We start from the raw sequence: 20,104 nt of genomic DNA on the forward strand, positions 1-20,104 counted from the left end.
ATGTGATGATTTGCTATACATGTGCATTTTGACAGGATTGCCAAGATCAAGGTAATTAACACATCCATCACTTCATGTAGTTAACTCTGTGTGTGTGTGGTGAGAACACTTTTATTCTCAGCAAATTTCTAGTCTGTCTTATGTGGTATCTTATTAAAAAAAAAATAATTGCCAAGACCAATGTCAGGAAGCTTTCCCCCTGTTTTCTGTTAGAAATTTTATGGTTTAAGTGTTATTTTTAAACATTTACTCCATTTCAAATTTCCATTAGGCAGGCTTATTAATATATTGAGTTTGTTATTTTAAAACTATTATTTGCACATAATAGGGGAAAGCAAATAAGTATTTATATTTATGTCAGGAGCCACATTTTCAAAATAAGAGCAAAGAGGGACAGATACAAAAACAAATAAAATCATCTTAATTTTGAATTGAAATCATCAGTGTTTACACTGTGTAAACTGTTTACACAGTGTAAACACAATATCTTTTCCTCCTTTAAAAATACATAATAGTTGGGCACCTGGGTGGCTCAGTGGGTTAAACCTCTGCCTTTGGCTCAGGTCATGATTCCAGGGTCCTGGGATCAAGCCCCGCATCAGACTCTCTGCTCAGCGGGGAGCCTGCTTCCCTGCCCCCTCTCTCCCTCTGCCTGCCTCTCTGCCTACTTGTGATCTCTGTCAAATAAATAAATAAATAAAATACATAATAGTTTTCTCTGTTCACCAGAAAGCCTGAAAGAAGTGACTGCTCAGGGCCAATGAACACATATGGTGCCAAGTTCCTGCCAAAGTTCTTGAAGAATTTTTTCTTCTAGTCAGCTTATTAACTTAAACTGTTTGTGCTGATGTCCATCATTCTGAGGTCATAATGAAATATGGTTGCCCTTTTCATATGCAGACTCATTTATTCCTTCTTTTCAGGAAAAACTTTTCTCCATAACATTTTCAGGACTTTTTTCTTCCACTTCTCAGTTCTTGGATTCAGAAGGACATTTTTTTTTTAGTTGACTTGCAATTTCCTTATATATGTATCTTCTTAAATGTACTCATAGTACATTTAAGCCTCTTCAATTTCTAATTATTACTTGTAAATATTTTAAGGTTAAATTACTATTTTTAGTGCTATAGTCTCAATTTTCTTTTATTATAATTTTTGTCTATTGTCTTTGAGCTGCGTGGGTTTTTTTGTAATACATGTATTTAATGCATGTATGTATGTATGCACATATTTATTTATTTATTTTTAAGTTTTATTTCAATTCCAGTTAGTTAACATACAGTGTTACATTAGTTTCAGGTATACAATATAGTGATTCAACACTTCCATACATCACCCCATAGTCATCACGACAAGTGCCCTCCTTAATTCTATAGTAATAAATAAATACTGTAACTGTTGGTACTCAACTCCTAAAATTTTAAGGAAATTTAAAGAAGCCCTTAAACAAAGAAGACTCTTGCACTACTTTTCAATATTATGAAGGATTTCAAGTATATATGTTTTAATAATTACTGTTAGTTCTTGCATCCTGCTTCTTCCTTCTGGGTTAAATTCTCTTCTTAATTGAATTACTCCTTGGGAGTTCTCCCAGTGGATACTATTTCAGTTTTGATTTGTTTTAAAATATCTTCATTTTCCCCCTCAATATGGCATGATTGTTTAGCTAGACTGCATGTTTCTTTTCTCTCATCGATTAAAGAATTTTATTTCACATTTATCTGGATTCTTCAATGCGATCAGAAAACTTATGCCCATTTAAACTTTGGAATTTTGTCTTTGGATACTTTAAAAAGCTTTTCTTACCTTTTCTGGTTTTACTGCAATGGAAATGATGTGGATTTCTTTTTATGTCTCTTGTCTAGAAGATGTGCTTCTTGAATCTGAGGATTCAGATTGAGGATTCAGATTCAACTTGGGAGAGTTCTCAGCTGTTAATCCTATGAATATAATTTCTCTCCTGATGTTTCTAGTCTCTCTGGAACTCAAAATTACTCTTAGGTTGGACATTCTCATCCATCCTCTGTTAATCTCTGTGCTGAATTCTGAGGTATTTTTTAAATTTGTCTTCTAGTTCTTTAGTTCTCTCTTCAGCAGTATCTAATCATCTATTTTATTCACTGAGTTTTAAAGTTTAGTGTCAATATATATTTTTATTTCTAGAGCTTCTGTTTGGTTTCTTTTCAAATCTTCCAGTTTTTCAATTTTTAGTATATCATTCAAATGACTACATTTTTGTCTTTAGTTGTTTCATTCATACTTCTTATTTAGTAGCCTCTAGACAACCTTCAGTTGTCTGAAGTTCTCAGACTTTTAATACTGCTGCTTGTTATGACTAAAGATTTATTATTATTTCTCTTAATGGATTGGGTTCCTGTTTATTTTGTGAGTTTAGATTATAAACTTCCTTTGACTCAGGGCATGTCATTCTAGGACAATTCTGTGTTTGGTTTGACCAGGCACCCCAAGGTATCTCTGTCCGGGGGACAATTTTTATGTTAATATTTAGCTGGTGTGATTCTTAGATCACATGTGTAATTATAAATTCAAACCCTTGGGAGGACTAGGGCTCTGGTAAAAGGTGCCAAAGAAAGTTTTTTTGGTTTTGTTTTTTTTTTTTTTTCAAATCAGAATCTAGGCAGAGTCAGATAAGCATCCTCTTCATTTGCCTGAGCTAGTTGGGTCCATGTCTTTTGTGGGGGTCTTGTTTCCTACTTGGTTTCTTGTGGATTCAAGGCTTTATTTCCTTATTGAGAAGATAACTTCCTCCAAGACAAGGCCATTGCAGTATCAGCTCATGGATGTTCATTCATATGCTATTCATTCCTGTGATGTCATCTCATGTACTCACTGCTCTTGTTTTCAGTTTGCTATTGCATTTCTGGACTCTTGAGGTTTTCTTTTATTTTGTGGATAGTTCAGCTGTTCATGTAGAAGAAGTTGGTTTTATTTTACAAAATATTTCTGAATGTTTATCATGGGTGGGCTCTCGGTTTATTTATTTTGCAGTATTTTGGAATTCATTCTTTAAATAAATCATTTTACACAGAAATTTTCAATCACACACAAGGTAGTGTGTGATTGAAAGGTACTATTTTCTGTACAATGAATCTTAATGTGCCCTCTCCCAGCTTATCAATATTTTATCCATTTTGTCAGGATCCTTTTTAAAGCATTTTTTTCCTAGGGCTTCTTATAGTAGTGTTTAAACTTGCTCCTGTAATTGAACAAAGGAATTTTGATATTAGGTAGTTTTTAATTAATATACTCTTTCATAGTTTTAAGAAATCACCCAGAGAAAGCAAAGACATTATACAACAATATGTTAACCCTATATTAAATATTTAGTTCATTATTATTAAAATTCATATTCCAACATTTTTCAATTACAGGAAAAATTACAGTGTCTCTAGAAACAAAATTGAATTGACATTCCCCTCTCGGGTTTTTTGTGTTGGGTAACTCCATGGTTCCACTGCACCATTCTGATCTCTGCCTCTCTAGGTTTGCTTTATATATGCCCTTTTGAATCTGTGCCAGTCTCACTAATTTCAACTCTGCTTCTTTTCTGTTTCAACTGTATACATGCATTTACATGTTTAAGCTTCCTGTGTTTCTCTATTTCAGCTTTATTACCCCAGAGCCCTCTATTCCAGTTACTTCCTTCCATTTTCACCCTTTCGTGAGAGAGGCAAAAAGTAGAGAGGTTTCAGCATTTACATTTTTTCCAAGGCTGGCTTTTACACAGAGTCCTTTTTTTGTTGTCTGACAAGTAGATTGACATTATCTACCAGAGTTGGTATTGAGTAGAAGTATTCTAAAATTTCCTGCTAATATCTTCTAGATAAAGAAGAAACACTTTTCTTGATGTTCAACAAATGTCTTCAGTTACAGTTGACCAAATTTGTTGAATCTATCCAGAGTAGAGATACAGTATAGCTATTAATATTTTCTTAGGAAACTCCCTATCTAATCAAGAATTCAAAATGACTGACTCAGGATGGTTGGCCTTATTATGTGTGCTATAATTTAGAAACAGGTATAAATCAGGAAACATTTCAGCAGAATAGTTGGAAAACTAGAATCAGACCATGTTCTTTCTCCTAGGCTAAACTTGGGAGGAAAGTGTGTACTTACAAGGTGAGGCCATGCCTCCTTACCAATCCTGTGTGGGTAGCTTCCCTGTAGAGATGTGGGACTCTTCAAGCTGGAGCTGAAATGCAGTTTGTAAATGGATCTGGTTTCCCAAGAAGAGGCACGACTTTTATATGACATTTGAATGGGTGGACAAAGCCAGGGATGCTTGTGTGTTTGGATATCTCTGTCTCACACACCTTAAAATCTTATAAAAAGACAGAAGTTCTCCAAATTGGAGCCCCCAACAGCTCTTAAACTGATCACTTTAGTTCTTACCTAATATTATAGAGAAACCCTGGGACTGTTGCTCAAAAAACCCAATATAGAAAGTTACAGAGTTATCTGGAGAGAGGATTCCCTTTTTAATCATTTGCTGGCTACATAACCATGCCTACCTGTAGAGTTCCACAGAGTTCTAAGCATAGGACTCCACATGTTGTCTAATGCTTTGCTGTCACTTTGTTGAAATTATTAATGATGATATAAATAAATATATTATAAATAATATAATAAAGTAAAAAATATAAAATAGTTTTTGAACAAGGGGCCCTATATTTGCAATTTACGCTGGGTGCCCCAAATTATGTTCTCCATTCTTTTCCTGGGTTTTACTGTGATAGGACCAACTTCAGTCTCTTATTTGCCCTTGAATAAAGTACAGTGCCAGGCAATGTCATGAAATAATTGTCATTGGCCTCCTCACTACTCATGCCTGGAGCTAGGGATAGGGAGAGGCCTCTGAAACTTCAAGACTGCTATTCCATTTAGGGATGGGGGAGCTGATACTGAGCATACAACTAAGAAGAACTATTCCATTCTTCCTCCTTTTTGTTGTTGTTGTTGAGTGGTTGCTCATGTTCTAGTTTTATTTTCTAATCTTACATTGTTTTGTAATAAGATAAAAGGTATATTTATTAAAAAGAAATAGTATGTCATATGTATTCCCAAAACTGGAAATTTATTTTAAATATTTCCTTCTGAGTATGTAGAACAGGTCCTCCCTTGCAGTCTTATTCCCTGTAAAACCTTTCTTTGTAAATTCAGAGAGTAAAAAGGTAAATATCAGCTCAACTTGAGACTGACTTGTTACCAATATTTTTTCAAGATTTTATTTATTTATTTGAGAGAGTGCATGAGCAGGGGGAGGTGGGGGGGCAGAGGGAGAGGGAGAAATAGACTCCCCACTGAGCAGGGAGCCCCGGTGGGGGTGGATCCCAGGACCCCAGGATCATGACCTAAGCCAGAGGCAGACACTTAACTGACTGAGCCACCCAGGCACCCCAGCAAAAAATTTTATACTTTATCATATGTGCTAATGGTAGGCAGTGTAAAAGCATCACTTAGTCCTTATAATAACCCAAAATACAGTAACTTGCAGATGAAGAAACATAAACTGAGAAGTTCAGAGCTTGTGAAAGACCACATAAATACAGAATAATAAAGGCAGGATTTGAATCAGACTGTGCAACTACTATGCTATGTGTGGGAAAAGTGTTTTACAAATGTGAAAGTACACATTTGAATTATTGTTATTATTCAATCATTCACAATCCTAGGATAGATAATTATATGGGACAATTTTTTTTTAAAGATTTTATTTATTTATTTGACAGAGAGAAATCACAAGTAGACGGAGAGGCAGGCAGAGAGAGCTCCCGGCTCCCGGGTGAGCAGAGAGCCCGATGCGGGACTCGATCCCAGGACGCTGAGATCATGACCTGAGCTGAAGGCAGCGGCTTAACCCACTGAGCCACCCAGGTGCCCCGGGACAATTTTTTTTAAAATTTATTTATTTGACAGAGAGAGAGAGATCACAAGCAGGCAGAGAGGCAGGCAGAGAGAGAGGGTGAAGCAGGCTCCCTACTGAGCAGAGAGCCCGATGCGGGCCTTGATCCCAGGACCCTGACACCATGACCTGAGCTGAAGGCAGAGGCTTTAACTCACTGAGCCACCCAGGCGCCCTATATGGGACAATTTTTTAAGTTTTTATTTATTTATTTGAGAGAGAGGGAGAGAACATGAGCAGGGACAGAGGGAGAGGGAGAAGCAGACTCCCTGCTGAGCAGGAAGCCCAATGCAGGGCGCAATCCCAGGACCCCAACATTGTGACCTGAGCTGAAGGTAGACGCTTAACCGACTGAGCCACCCAGGCACCCCAAGATGTAGTTCTTCAAAAATTAATGAAAAATGACTGACAAATGAAGATGTGACAGCTAAACTGTTACAACTTACTTTGTTCTATGGACTGTGAATAATTAATTTATAATAAAATACTGACCCCTCACTGTTTTACAGTGTTGCCATAGTAGATATTTGTTGGATGAATAAATAACAACAGGTTGTGTGCTCTTAGCTACCATTCAAATATCTTAGAATCAAGTAGTATGAATGTGTGTGTATGAATGATATGAGAGAATGACCCAGTAATAGGTATATGTAGCATATCAAAACTTAAAATTTGGCAAAGACTTTCCCAAGAGACTTGAGTTGTATTAAAAATGTTAAGTCTGGAATATGTGTAATTGTATAGAAAATATTAAACCCCAGTCCTCATGCATCTTCTGGTAGGATTAGCTAGGTCTTACTTAACTTTGATAATTTATACAGTGTTGTACTAACTAGGCACTCATATTTTTTGCCTGTGCATAAACTGGCAAGACCTTGGGTTACCTGTGTCCTTGAATATGTCTGTAAAGGCTTTTTTACAAATGCCACAATTGACTCATGTGTTTTACTTTGTCTCATTGATTTTCTCTTATGAGAAATAAAATAGTTTCCATGTTTGTATTCAAAGATGTTTACAGAGTTACTTAAGAAGACCAGATCCTCACAGAGATTCCCTATCTTTAACTTTGTGTTCCTTCTTATCTTTCTGGAACCTTCTTATGGATCTCCCTAAGTGCACAAAGTCCTTTCAAATTGGTTTGTCCCAGAAATCATTGGGACAAAATGTAACTTTCCATGTAAGTTATCTAGAATAGAGAATGGCTTTCATTATTCCATTCTGCTGATGTAGTTCTGACCTGTGCTGACTTTCAGGTACAGCCTGAAATAGATAAGATACTAAGCATTCCCAATCCAAATGGACTCAGTAAGGACAATAAACCAATTTTAATAGCAGATTCACTGTTTTCTTTGAGAAAGTTTAATTTTTGTCAATCTTGGAGAAGTAGCTCTATTGCTAAATCCAAGGAGATTCATCAAAATATTCTACAATGAATGAAGTAAAATTTACAGTGTTTCAAATGGAACAGTATCTTTGGCAGAATCATACACAGGAAGGGAATAGGTTATGGGATCAGAAAGACCTGGTTTCAATTTCAACTCTACAGCTTAATATTGTAACCTCAAATACTTTCTCTTCTCACTGAATCTGTCTCATCATCTATAAAAGGGGAATAAAAAATCATTCTCATAGGATTGTAGGAAGGTTAAGGAAAGTGCTGTGTGTAAAGTACCTAGGAAACATTCAGCCTAGAAGGTACTCAAGGATCTTTTATCTATTTTCTTATTTTAATTGTTTTGTTTAAGATAAAACAATAAGTGGAAATGAAATTTAAAATACATTTTATATTAAGAGACAACTTGAATAGAAACTTATAATTTATTTAGGCTTTTATTATAAACTTATCTCGCCCTATCTTCTCTGAAATATCTATTTTTCTTGCTGATGGTACCAACGCTGTTGATACAGAGGAGAGGGAGGGCAGCCCCTCCTCATTTACTTTTATCTGCTGCACTATAGTCCAGAGGGGAGTCCAAGATAGGAATCAGTCTGATGGAAGGAATAGGATAGGATGACTCCCTAGGCCATGTTAAGTTCTAGGGAACAGATAATTAAAAACAATAGTTGCTATAATAGCCATCAACCTTAGTGCCTTTGAGTCTCAGATATGCTGGCTTATTCATATCTACGTCTATCTTGTTGAATAAGAAACCTTTTAGTGGAAGACTTTGTTCCATGTAATCTTCCCATTCATGCCATGAGTAACTAACTATTGAGTGTCTACTATTTGGTATCCCAGTGATGTTATTTCTAGTGACATAGATGAATACTGGGAATAAGGAAGTAAGTAAATAAATAAACAAACAGATGGAAGACAAGATCGTATGAGGCAGTCCTGACACTATAATGAAAATAAAACAGGATTATTGAAGGATGTAGGAGCACTATGGATGGTATACTTATGGGAATGGGAACTTCCACTGTCCTGTGAGACAGAAATATCTTTTTTTCTTTTGTGCAGCTCACATTGCCATGAACATAGACTAGCACACCAAATATGAGTTACCTTACTATCTTGTGTTTTTCAAATGATTTCTCAGTATTCAGTGGTTTCTTTGGCTACTGAATGGGGGTATGGGTGAATTAGCCTTTTGGTCATCTCATCACTTCAAGTATAGTTTATCCTCAAGTGTATAAACTCCAAAGCTGTGAACCTTATGGAAAATCATGTAATATGAAATAAATTATAGCCTTTGGTGTATACAAGGTTGTGTTATCTATGGATATAAATTCAGAGGTTTTTCTTTTTATTTCTTTTGGAATTATATAGTTATCAGAGGAGATGTTTCCTTGTGACATATCATTACATAATTTTTAGTAATCATAATCTTTTCCTTTCATGGGCCATTAGGAATGATCTTCTTTAAGATCTGTTTTAACATAATACCCCCTTTTGTGTTAGCCTAGGGTGGCTCTAAATAGAAATTACTCAGAACACATAGGTTTGAAGATCTGGATTTTTCCATGGAAAGGCTCTGCATAGCTGGGCAGATGTCTTAGACTTCCTAAAATTGAGTTGCCTCATGTGTAATACAGAGGCAGTATCACTTTAGCAGGTTGTGAAAATGAGATAATTGCAAATAAGAGCCTCTGAGTACCTGTTTCGGTATCTGGCACAGGCTGGTTTTCAATAAATGCTTTCCTGAGATTGAATTTTCCAGAGATTATTTCATATTTTTGATGGAGTAAAACTCTTACTCTCAGCTCTTTTAAGTAAGCATCTCTGCTTGTAGCACAATTCATACAATTAGTCATTTTGAAGTTTGCTGTCTTCCTATGCTGCTCTCCCATACTGTAATGAGTTTTAACCTCCCTCACTAAATGACTTGACTGTCATATTCATGAAACTTGTACAGAAACCCCCACCTTAGCTTTCATGGGAGGCTGAATTCATGTGTCTCTGTGTCTATTTAGGTTTGGTCTGAGTATTTTAATTGGGATTTTCTTCCTCTCCAATTCTTTTTTTTGCCATTTTGTATCTTGAGGAGTATCTTGAGGAGGTCCAAAAAAGACTTGTGCCCTTAAATTCTTTACTGAGTCTATCCTAGGGTCTAGCATGCAGAGAAATTCCACATGTCATTGGTTGCCTTTGAAAGTGGAAAGTGTTTTGATCTGCCCCACTGAGCTCAGCACACTTTGGCTTAGATAATAAAAACAATGGCAAAATGCGTCTTTTCACAAAGTATGAGACTGAGCTAATGGCTACAATCTGGTCATTTGGGGGAAAGACTTCCTACAGAGTTTGGGCAGTTTTCAGAGAGGTTTGAAAACAGAAAAGTGAGATTAGGAAGTGCACTTAGGAGACCATGGGAAGGAAGTGAGAGGATCAGAAGTAGTCTGAGGTGACCTCTGTGAAGAAAGCAGAAGAGGAGGCTGGGAATCCTCTGTGATAGGTTATATTACAGATCAAAGGGTTAGTTTGGCTATTTTATCAGAGATGTAGCCTTATTTTTTTAACACTGTTTTTATTAAAATGAAATCAGCCTCAGGTTTGGAGAGGTTTTTCTTTTTATTTCTTTTGGAATTATATAGTTATCAGAGGAGATGTTTCCTTTCTTATTGGGCTCCTCTCCCTTCTTGCTTTTCTCCCCACTTTCAACAAAATTAGAATTAATACTTTTACTGCATTTCCAAAACCTAAAGATTGTGTTCAAATAGTAGCTTACTTAAAAAATAACCAAAGTTTGTCTCCCTCCCAATCCCATCTGGTTTCATTTATTCTTCTCCTACCATAAGTGACTCTTAATCTCATAAAACAAACTGAGGGTTGCTGGGGGGAGGGGGGTTAGGAGGGAGGGTGGGGTTATGGGCATTGGGGAGAGTATGTGCTACAGTGAGTGCTGTGAAGTGTGTAAACCTGTCGATTCACAGACCTGTACCCCTGGGGATAAAAATATATTATATGTTTATAAAAAATTAAAAATAAATTAAAAAAAACAAAGTTTTAATTATCTCCTTTTTAAAAAAATATTTTATTTATTTATCTGAGAGGGAGAGAGAGAGTAAGAAAGAGAGAGAGAGAGACAGCATGAGTAGGGGGAGGAGCAGAGGGAAGATCAGGACTCCCTGCTGAGCAGCCCCCCGCCATGTGGGGTTCAATCCTGGGACTCCAGGATTATGACATGAGCTGAAGGTAGATGCTTAACTGACTAAGCCATCCAGGTGCCCCTAACTATCTCCTTCTTAAAGCAAAAGTAATAAATCTTTATACAAACCAGTAAGAGAATACAGAATTAAAGAAATAAAAATAGAATAGCCTCCTAAAATTTCACTACCTGCACTCTTATTACTATTTTGATTTATATGACAACAACCATTCAAATTTAGGGAATGAAGGAAAAAGAGAGGCTGTGGAGGTGGTAGTGCCTGGGAGAAGAGTCAACTATGAAACAGAATGAAATTGGAGGTTCTTGGATCCTGGAGCCCTGAAAAAAAGATAGCTGAGGAGTAGGGGACCGTATTTCAATCAGTCCCCTGAATTGAGCTGGATATCTACCTGACCATTCTGAACACCCATGAAATCAGCCTGTGATATAACAAGATGTATCTGGATCTCTATAAACAGAATATCTCCGGTGGTTGGTCTCGAGGTATGGAGTAGAGAGCCATGATTCTGTGGGCAGATATTGGAAGATAAACAGAAGAGGGTGGGAGGCTCCGGGATCCTGTGCTGCAGGAGTGCAAAATCCTTCCCTGCTGGGACTGGGCATAGACTCGAAGACCAGTAGGGGCAGGGAAAGGACTTTAGGGTAACGCTCCAGCCTGAAACCTGGAGCTGCGGGAGTGCATGTGTGAACTGGGGGCAGCTGGTGGTTTTAGAAGCACAAAGGGCAGAGATGTGCCTGGACCCAAAAGCGAGGGCTGGGAGTGCTGCTGTGAGGCACACAACCCAGGACACTGCAGTTTTTAGCAGCACAGACAAAAACAGCATCAGTGTGGCCTGGAGGGCTCACTGAAGAACAGACTGTGATTCCCTCTGTTCTGAGAGGTTTGGATATGGTCACTTCTGCTCTGACTCTTGGAAGAGACACAGAAAGCCACCAGAGAATAAAAGTCCCCCAAAACTGGTTTTCACTGAGCTCATTTCCTCCCACAGAGGGCTGGGCAACTCTGCCCAAACAGGGTTGCCTGACTAACAGTGCAGCAGGCCCCTCTCCCAGAAGACAGGCTGGAAGAACAAGTGGCCAACAACCCTCAGGTCCCTATAAAATAGGTGCATCTTGGGGCACCTGGATGGCTCAGTGGGTTAAAGCCTCTGCCTTTGGTTCAGGTCATGATCTTGGGGTCCTGGGATTGAGTCCCGCATAAGCTCTCTGCTCGGTGGGGAGCCTGCTTCCTCCTCTCTCTCTGCCTACTTGTGATCTCTGTCTGCCAAATAAATAAATAAAATCTTTAAAAAGATTTTTTGGGGAATATTTGAATTACTTGTTCAGTAATTTTAATCTTTAAAAAAAAATAGGTGCATCTTGCTTGGGTTGTGATCAATAATTTGGACTCTGTATATTCCCTCAACCACCCCTCAACAGAATGACTAAAAGGAGGAACCCCCAACATAGGAAGGACTCAGAGACCATGATCTCTGCCATGGAACTCATGGATATAGATATAAGCAAGATGTTGGAAACAGACTTCAGGGTAACAGTTACAAAGACAATAGCTAGGATGGAGAAAACCATTAATGGCAATATAGATTTTCTAAGGGCAGAAATGAGAGCTGCTTAAAACTTAAAAATGCTATTAATGAGATCCAATCTAATCTAGATACTCTAACAGCTAGGGTAAATGAGGCAGAAGAATGAATTGGTGATCTAGAAGACAAACTGATAGAAAAGAAGGAGCAGGAGGAGGCCTGGAATAAACAGCTTAAAATTTATGAAAACAGAATTAGAGTAATAAATGACACCATGAATCGTTCCAATGTTAGAATAACTGGGATCACTGAGGGAGTGGAGAGAGAGGACTAGAAGATATATTCAAGGACATCATAGCCAAGAACTTCCCTAATATGGAGAATGAAACAAGCATTTGTATCCTAGAGGCAGAGGGGACTCCTCCCAAGATCAAGGAGAACAGACCAATGCCCTGACATGTAATAGTAAAACTCACGAATCTTGGAACCAAGGAAATCATCTTAAGGACAGTTAGGGAGGAACATCAGAATGACATCAGACCTGTCCACAGAAACCTGGCAAGCCAGAAAGTGCTGGCAAGATGTATTCAGGGTACTAAATGAGTAGAACATGCAGCCAAGAATTCTTTATCCAGCAACGGTGACATTCAGAATGGATGGAGAGATAAAGAGCTTCCAGGACCTGTAGATACCGGAAGAATATGTGACCACTAAGCCACGAGAAGGAAATATTAAACTAGAAATATTAAGGGGGGTTCTATAAAAGGAGAAAGTGTTATAGAAAGTGTTATAGAACAGAAATTTATAGAGACAATCTATAGAAAGAAAAGATCTAAATTAATAAAATTATGAATGAAAGGGGAGAGATCACGACTAACACCAAGGAAACAGAAACAATTATCAGAAATTATTATCAACAACTATATGCCAATAAATTAAGCAATCTGGAAGAAATGGATGCATTCCTAGAAACCTATTAGCCACCAAGAGTGAAATAGGAAGAACTTGACAACCTGAATAGACTAATAACCAGTAATGAGATTGAAGCGGTGAGCAAAAACCTCCGCAAAAAAACAAGAGTCTGGACCTGATAGATTCCCTGGGGAATTCTACCAAACGTTCAAAGAAGAAATAATACTTATTCTCCTGAAGCCATTTCAAAAAATAGAAACAGAAGGAAAACTTTCAGACTCATTCTATGAGGCCAACATTACCTCGATCCCAAAACCAGGCAAAGACCCCACCCAAAAGGAGAATTTCAGACCAATATCCCTGATGAATATGGATGCCAAAATTCTCAACAAGATCCTAGCTAATAGGATCCAACAGTACATTAAAAGGATGGTCCACCATGAGCAGGTGGGAGTTATCCCTGGGATGCAAGGGTGGTTCAACATTTGCAAATCAATCAATGCGATAGAATACATAGAGAAGAGAAAAGAACCACATGGTCCTCTCATTTGATGCAGAAAAAGCATTTAACAAAATACAGCATCCTTTCCTGATTAAAATTTTACAGAGTACAGGGATGGAGGGAACATTCCTCAATTTCATAAAATCCAGCTATGAAAAACCCACAGCAAATATCATTCCCAATGGGGAAAAGCCGAGAGCATTTTCCTTAAGATCGGAAATATCACAAGGATGCCCACTCTCACCATTAATATTCAAAATAGTACTAGAAGTCCTAGCAACAGCAATCAGACAACAAAAAGAAATAAAAGGTATTCAAATTGGCAAAGAAGAAGTCACTCTCTTTGCAGATGACATGAAACTTTATGTGGAAAACCCAAAAGTCTCCACTCCCAAATTACTAAAACTAATAAAGCAATTTGTTAATGTGGCAGGATACAAAATCAATGACCAGAATTCAGTTGCTTTCTTATACACTAGTAGTTTAACTGTAGAAAGAGAAATTAGAGAATCTATTTGCAATAGCAACAAAAACCGTAAAGATATCTGGGAATAAACCTAATGAAATAGGTAAAGGATCCATACTCTAGGAACTACAGAACACTCATAAAAGAAATTGAAGACACAAAAAGGTGGAAAAACGTTCCATGGTCATGGATCAGAAGAATAAACATTGTTAAAATGTCTATGCTGCCTCGAGCAATCTATATTTTCAATACCATCCTGATCAAAACATCAACAGCATTTTTCAAAGTGCTGGAATAAACAGTCCTAAAATTTGTATGGAACCAGAAAGACCCCAAATCACCAAGGAAATGTTGAAAAGAAAAAGCTGGGGTATCACGTTGCCTGATTTCAAGCTCTATTACAAAGCTGTGATCACCAAGACAGCATAGTACTGGCACAAAAATAGACACATAGACAAATGGAACAGAATAGAGAGCCCAGATATAGACCCTCAACTCTATGGTCAGATAACCTTCGACAAAGCAGGAAATAACATCCAATGGTAAAAAGATAGTCTCTTCAATAAATAGTGCTGGGAAAATTGGACAACTATATACAGAAGAATGAAACATGACCATTCTCTTATACCATACACAAAGATAAACTCTAAATGGATGAAAGACTTCAGTGTGAGACAGGAATCCATCAAAATCCTAGAGGAGAACTTAGTAACCTCTTTGACATCAGCCACAGCAACATCTTTGAAGACACATTTCCAAAGGCAAGGGAAACAAGAGTGAAAATGAACTTTTGGGACTTCATTAAGATCAAAAGCTTCTGCACAGCGAAGGAAACAGTCAACAAAACAGAGACAACCCAAAATTCCCAAAGAGGAATGGAAGAAGGTATTTATAAATGACACGACAGACAAAGGGCTGATATCCAAGATCTATAAAGAACTTTTCAAACTCAACCCCCACAAAACAAATAAGTTAATAAATGGGCAGAAGACACGAACAGACACTTCTCAAAAGAAGACATACAAATGGCCAACACTCACATGGAAAAATGTTCATCATTGTTAGCCATCATGGAAATTCAAATCAAAACTACATTGAAATACCACCTTACACCAGTTAGAATGACAAAAATTGACAAGACAGTAAACAACAAGTGTTGGAGAGGATGTGGAGAAAGGGGAACACTCTTACATTGTTGGTGGGAATGCAAGTTGGTACAGCTACTTTGTAAAACAGTGTGGTGATGCCTCAATAAATTAAAAATAGAGCTACCCTATGACCCAGCAATTGCACTACAGGGTATTTACCCCGAAGATACAGATGTAGTGGAAAGAAGGGCCACATGCACTCCAATGTTCATAGCAGCAATGTCTACAATAGCCAAACTGTGGAAAGAACTGAGATGCCCTTCAGCAGACAAATGGATAAAGAAGATGTGGTCCAGATATACAATGGAATATTACTCAGCCATCAGAAAGGGTGAATACCCAACTTTTGCATCAACATGAATGGGACTGGAGGAGATTATGCTGAGTGAAATAAGTCAAGCAGAGAAAGTCAATTATCATATGGTTTCACTTGCTTGTGGAGCATAAGGAATAGCATGGAGGACATTAGGAGAAGGAAGGGAAAAATGAAGGGGGAGTGATGGGGGGGTGATGAACCGTGAGAGACTCTGGATGCCAGGAAACCAGCTGAGGGTTTTAGAGGGGAGTGGAGTGAGGGATGTGTTAGCCTGGTGATGGGCATTAAGGAGGGCACGTATTGCATGGAGCACTGGGTATTATATGCAATCAATGAATCATGGAACACTACCTCAAAAACTAATGATATACTATATGGTAACTAACATAACATAATAATGAAAAAAAATCTTTATTCCCCTAAACAAAATGAAAAGAAATTGGAGGCTCTGACTGACCCTGAACTGTTGGCATGGACAAAATTGGAAACCTTTGTATAATCATGTATTTTTAAAAACAGAATCCTGGTATACAAATTGTTTTGTTACTTGCTATTTTTATTTATTACAAACACCATTCTGTGTGACTGAATTATCTTCTAAAACCTCTCTCATACAGCTAAGTATTCTGTTGTTCGAGTTTCAAAGTATTTTAAACGAATTCCTATCAGTGAATGTTTAGGTGATTTGTATCTTTTCAAAACCATAAACTGTGTGGAGATGACGATCCCTGTAAATAAATCCATATTCACAATCATGATTATTTTCTTAGGATATTTTTAGAAATTTTACAGTGCAAAAGGATATGCATTTGAAGCATATATATATATATATATATATATATATATATATGCGCATTACTTTTATTACCTAGGCAGGGCAATGTTATATAGATAGAGAGATAGATCGATTGATTATTGTTTTGCCTAGCTGTGATCCAAAATAGTATTTGCTAACTTATGTGCCCATCAGCCAAGTATGAGAGTGTATTTTTCTCTATATTTGCTCAGGACACAGATATTATTCCTTTGTGAGTATTAGTAGCTTTATTTCATTGTCATAAGCATAGACACACACACACTTATTTGTACGTTTATGTGTATCAGATTTTATATCTATAAGCACTCTTACAGAATATTTTATCTTATGAACATGTCAGTCTGTTATATTGAATGAGTCTGTAAACATATAATTCTGATGTATCTGCTCCTAACTTAAATTATCTTGACTTCCCAGGTGCCTGTGTGAACATCAACCACAGCCAGTGTCAGATGCTGCCCTACCAAACCACGCTAACACCCTTCTTCTCGATTGTCAAAGACATGGAAGTGGAGAAGTTCCTCAAGTTCTTCATGTACCTCCATCGCCTCAGCTGCTATCAACATATCATGCTTTTCGGCTGTAGCCTCGCCTTCCCCGAGTGTGTCGGTGATGGTGATGACAGGTATTTTGGAATCAAAATCATCCCATGATAGGAGTCAGTTGTCGCAGAGGTGTCTGAGAGGAATGAAATCATCCTGGGCTACCACGGTTTATTTTTGTTCAAGGAGAGAATATCCCATACCAGTCATAGCCAGTTGTAATTCTTTCAAACTGGAATTTTTTTGTGAAAACCTGGAATGCTTTTATTTCTGGGGAGAAATTATTCTGGATGTGAGATGGAGGCAATCAGTGGGGTAGCTGCTGCAGTGAGGGTCTGGCAGAACACAGCACACTCAAAGGGGTGACAGAAAAAAGTTTATTTAAGAGAAGATTTATAGAGGTATGGACAGGTTAAGAGACTGAATCAGTGATGGGAGGCACCAGAGTCTCATGAAGGGATGCATTTCCACCATGCAAGACGTGGAGGGGGAAAAGGGCAGACAGCCAGGTGGCAAGAGGTGTAGCTATGGGTAAGGGGTCTTCCAACCAGCCAAGTCCTGTAAGCCTAGGCCGAGGAGCCCATCCACTGCAAGCCAACCTGTAAGCACTGCAGGAGAGAGAAGACATAAATCCTCTGACCTCACTCTACTCCTGCCCTCCCATCTGCCAGGGCCTCCCACCATCTGATTTTGCCAACAGCCATTGGGCAAGGGTGTGTTATTGATGGGAACACAACAGGTGAGATCCAAAATCTCATCCAAATATTACTGGGTCCAAAATCCCAAATCTCATCCTCTGAAACAGGTATAGGTGGGATGCTGGGTGGTTCTTATGGTCAGCACTGGAACTCAGAACAGGGTGAGGAGGGGGAGGGGTAGATGCAGAGGGACAAACAGAGAAGGTCTAGTATAATATCAAATACAATTAGAATTTTCTTGGTTTGGGTGGGGAAAGGAACTTGTGAGTGAGTGTGCTTATGGATGTGTCTTGTAAGCTCTTTTGTTTTTGGAGATAAAATTGACATACCGTGTTTTATCGGTTTCAGGTGCACCACATAATAATTCAATATTTTGATATATTTCCAAATGATCATCACAATAAGTCTAATTAACATCCATCACCACACATAGCTGTAAATGTTCTTTTTCTTGTAATAAGAACTTTTTTTTTTTTTTAGATTTTATTTATTTATTTGACAGACAGAGATCACAAGCAGGCAGAGAAGCAGGCAGAGGGAGAGAGGAAGGGAAGCAGGCTCCCTGCTGAGCAGAGAGCCCGATGCGGGGCTCGATCCCAGGACCCTGAGACCATGACCTTTGCCGAAGGCAGAGGCTTAACCCACTGAGCCACCCAGGCACCCCTTGTAATAAGAACTTTTAAAATTAACTCTCTTAGCAACTTCTGAATATATAATATAGTCACCATATTGTATATTACATCGCCATGAATTAGCTTATAACTGGAAGTTTGTACTTTTTGACCATCATCACCTTATTGACATAACATAATTTCAATATTATATTATTATACTGAAATAATAATTTTCAATAAGAGTAAATCAATGAAAAGTATGTTATGGAATTTTTAAGTTTACTAAGTATACATTTAAAAAATTTCTTCAAGGGCGCCTGGGTGGCTCAGTGGGTTAAGCTGCTGCCTTCGGCTCAGGTCATGATCTCAGGGTCCTGGGATCGAGTCCCGCATCGGGCTCTCTGCTCAGCAGGGAGCCTGCTTCCCTCTCTCTCTCTCTGCCTGCCTCTCCATCTACATGTGATCTCTGTCTGTCAAATACATAAATAAAATCTTAAAAAAAAAAAAAAATTTCTTCAAAATGTGCGTTAAGTACATAAGTACATAAAACATCAATTATTTTCTGAATTAAAATGTTAGGGAGTTTTCAGAATAATAATGTTGGAATGAAATTTGTTTTCAAGTGCAAATAGTTTCCATTTTTATTTTAACTAGTATATAAAATATGTTTTGAACAGGACGAAGGCATTTATTGTTTACACTGGGGAAAGCCTGCATTTCCGCAGAATAAAATCTGGGTAGAATAGAAACAGTAGATTGTTTGTTGGAGAAGTAAGTAAAGAACTATGAGCAGATACTGCTTTCAGGAAAACATTTCACTAGAAAGAATCTTATGCAAAGCATGCTTTCATGGTAACAAGAGATAAACAGTGGCAGTAAAACATGGTGGTTGTAATATTTTTCTAGAGCTGCTGCAACCAATTACTACAAGCTGGGTGACTTAAACAGACATTTGTTCTGTCATAGTTCTAGAAATTAGAGGTCTAAAATCTGACAGGGCTGCGCTCCCAGAGGGGTTTTGAGGGTGTAGAAGTCATTTTCTCCCTTCGACAGCTTCTGGTGGTTTCAGGCTTTCCTTGACCTTTGGCCATGGTTTGACCTTTATTCGACCTTTGGCTGATGCTCTCCCTTCATCTTCACATAGCCTTCTCTGTGTGTCTCCTTCGCTTGTGAGGACACCTGTCATTGGTCTAGGTAGCCCAAGATGATCTGATCATCTGAACGCTGATCTCAGGGTTCTTAATTATGCCCACAACGACCTTTTTTCCAAATAAGGTAATATTCACAGGTTCCAGCAATGAGGACGCAGACACATCATTTTGGGGTCCCTCCACTCAACACGCAGCAGTGGCTGAGAAAGCAGGCTATGGAGCCATGCGTCCCAACCTTCTCCCCTGTAAAATGGAGATTTTATAATGAAAGTTCATGTGAGGATCAAATGACAGAGGGTACCTGGCTTTTATGAAGAGCTCAAGCAATGTTAGCAATGGCTATCAAATCATAGGTTGAGGAGAGGTAGTACAACTGAAATAAAGAGCATAAATGGTATTCCTAACATTCCTAAATATTGAAAGGCTGCAAAAAAATGTGGAATACCATATGGATTAAAAGAAAATTAGGCCAAATACTCAAGGCCATTGGAGTTGGATTCTTGTTCCACTTCTCCTTAATTTCAAACATTTTCACTTACTTCTCTTTTCTTGAATTTCTCTATGAAGTCATATGGGTCCATAAATGTAACAATGAAAGAAATCTTCCTGAAGACCCTGAATTCATTTTGGTCATCCTTCTTTTTTTTTTTTTAATAATTTGTTTATTTATTTGATAGAGAGATCACAAGCAGGCAGAGAGGCAGGCAGAGAGAGGGGGAAAGCGGGCTCCCTGGGAGCCCGATGCGAGGCTCGATCCCAGGACCCTGAGACCATGACCTGAGCTGAAGGCAGAGGCTTAACCCACTGAGCCACCCAGGTGCCCCTGGTCATCCTTCTTAATATAACTCAACCTCCACTTTCACTTAAATCAGTTGTGAAATTCTA

The 20,104-nt window shown here is 38.1% G+C and overlaps 1 protein-coding gene across 1 annotated transcript in view; it reads left to right on the forward strand.

Moving 5' to 3' along the window:
* The window catches only part of CORIN (corin, serine peptidase), a 243,648-nt gene that overhangs the window by 57,493 nt on the left and 166,051 nt on the right, over positions 1-20,104 (forward strand). The window contains exon 4 of the mRNA XM_032852353.1: positions 16,632-16,839. Coding sequence (XP_032708244.1) covers positions 16,632-16,839 — 208 coding nt within the window. The remainder of the gene's footprint in view (positions 1-16,631; positions 16,840-20,104) is intronic.

This window comes from Lontra canadensis, unplaced genomic scaffold (genome assembly GCF_010015895.1).
Source record: "Lontra canadensis isolate GAN:19392208 unplaced genomic scaffold, GSC_riverotter_1.0 scaffold1, whole genome shotgun sequence".
NCBI classification, from domain to species: domain Eukaryota; kingdom Metazoa; phylum Chordata; class Mammalia; order Carnivora; family Mustelidae; genus Lontra; species Lontra canadensis.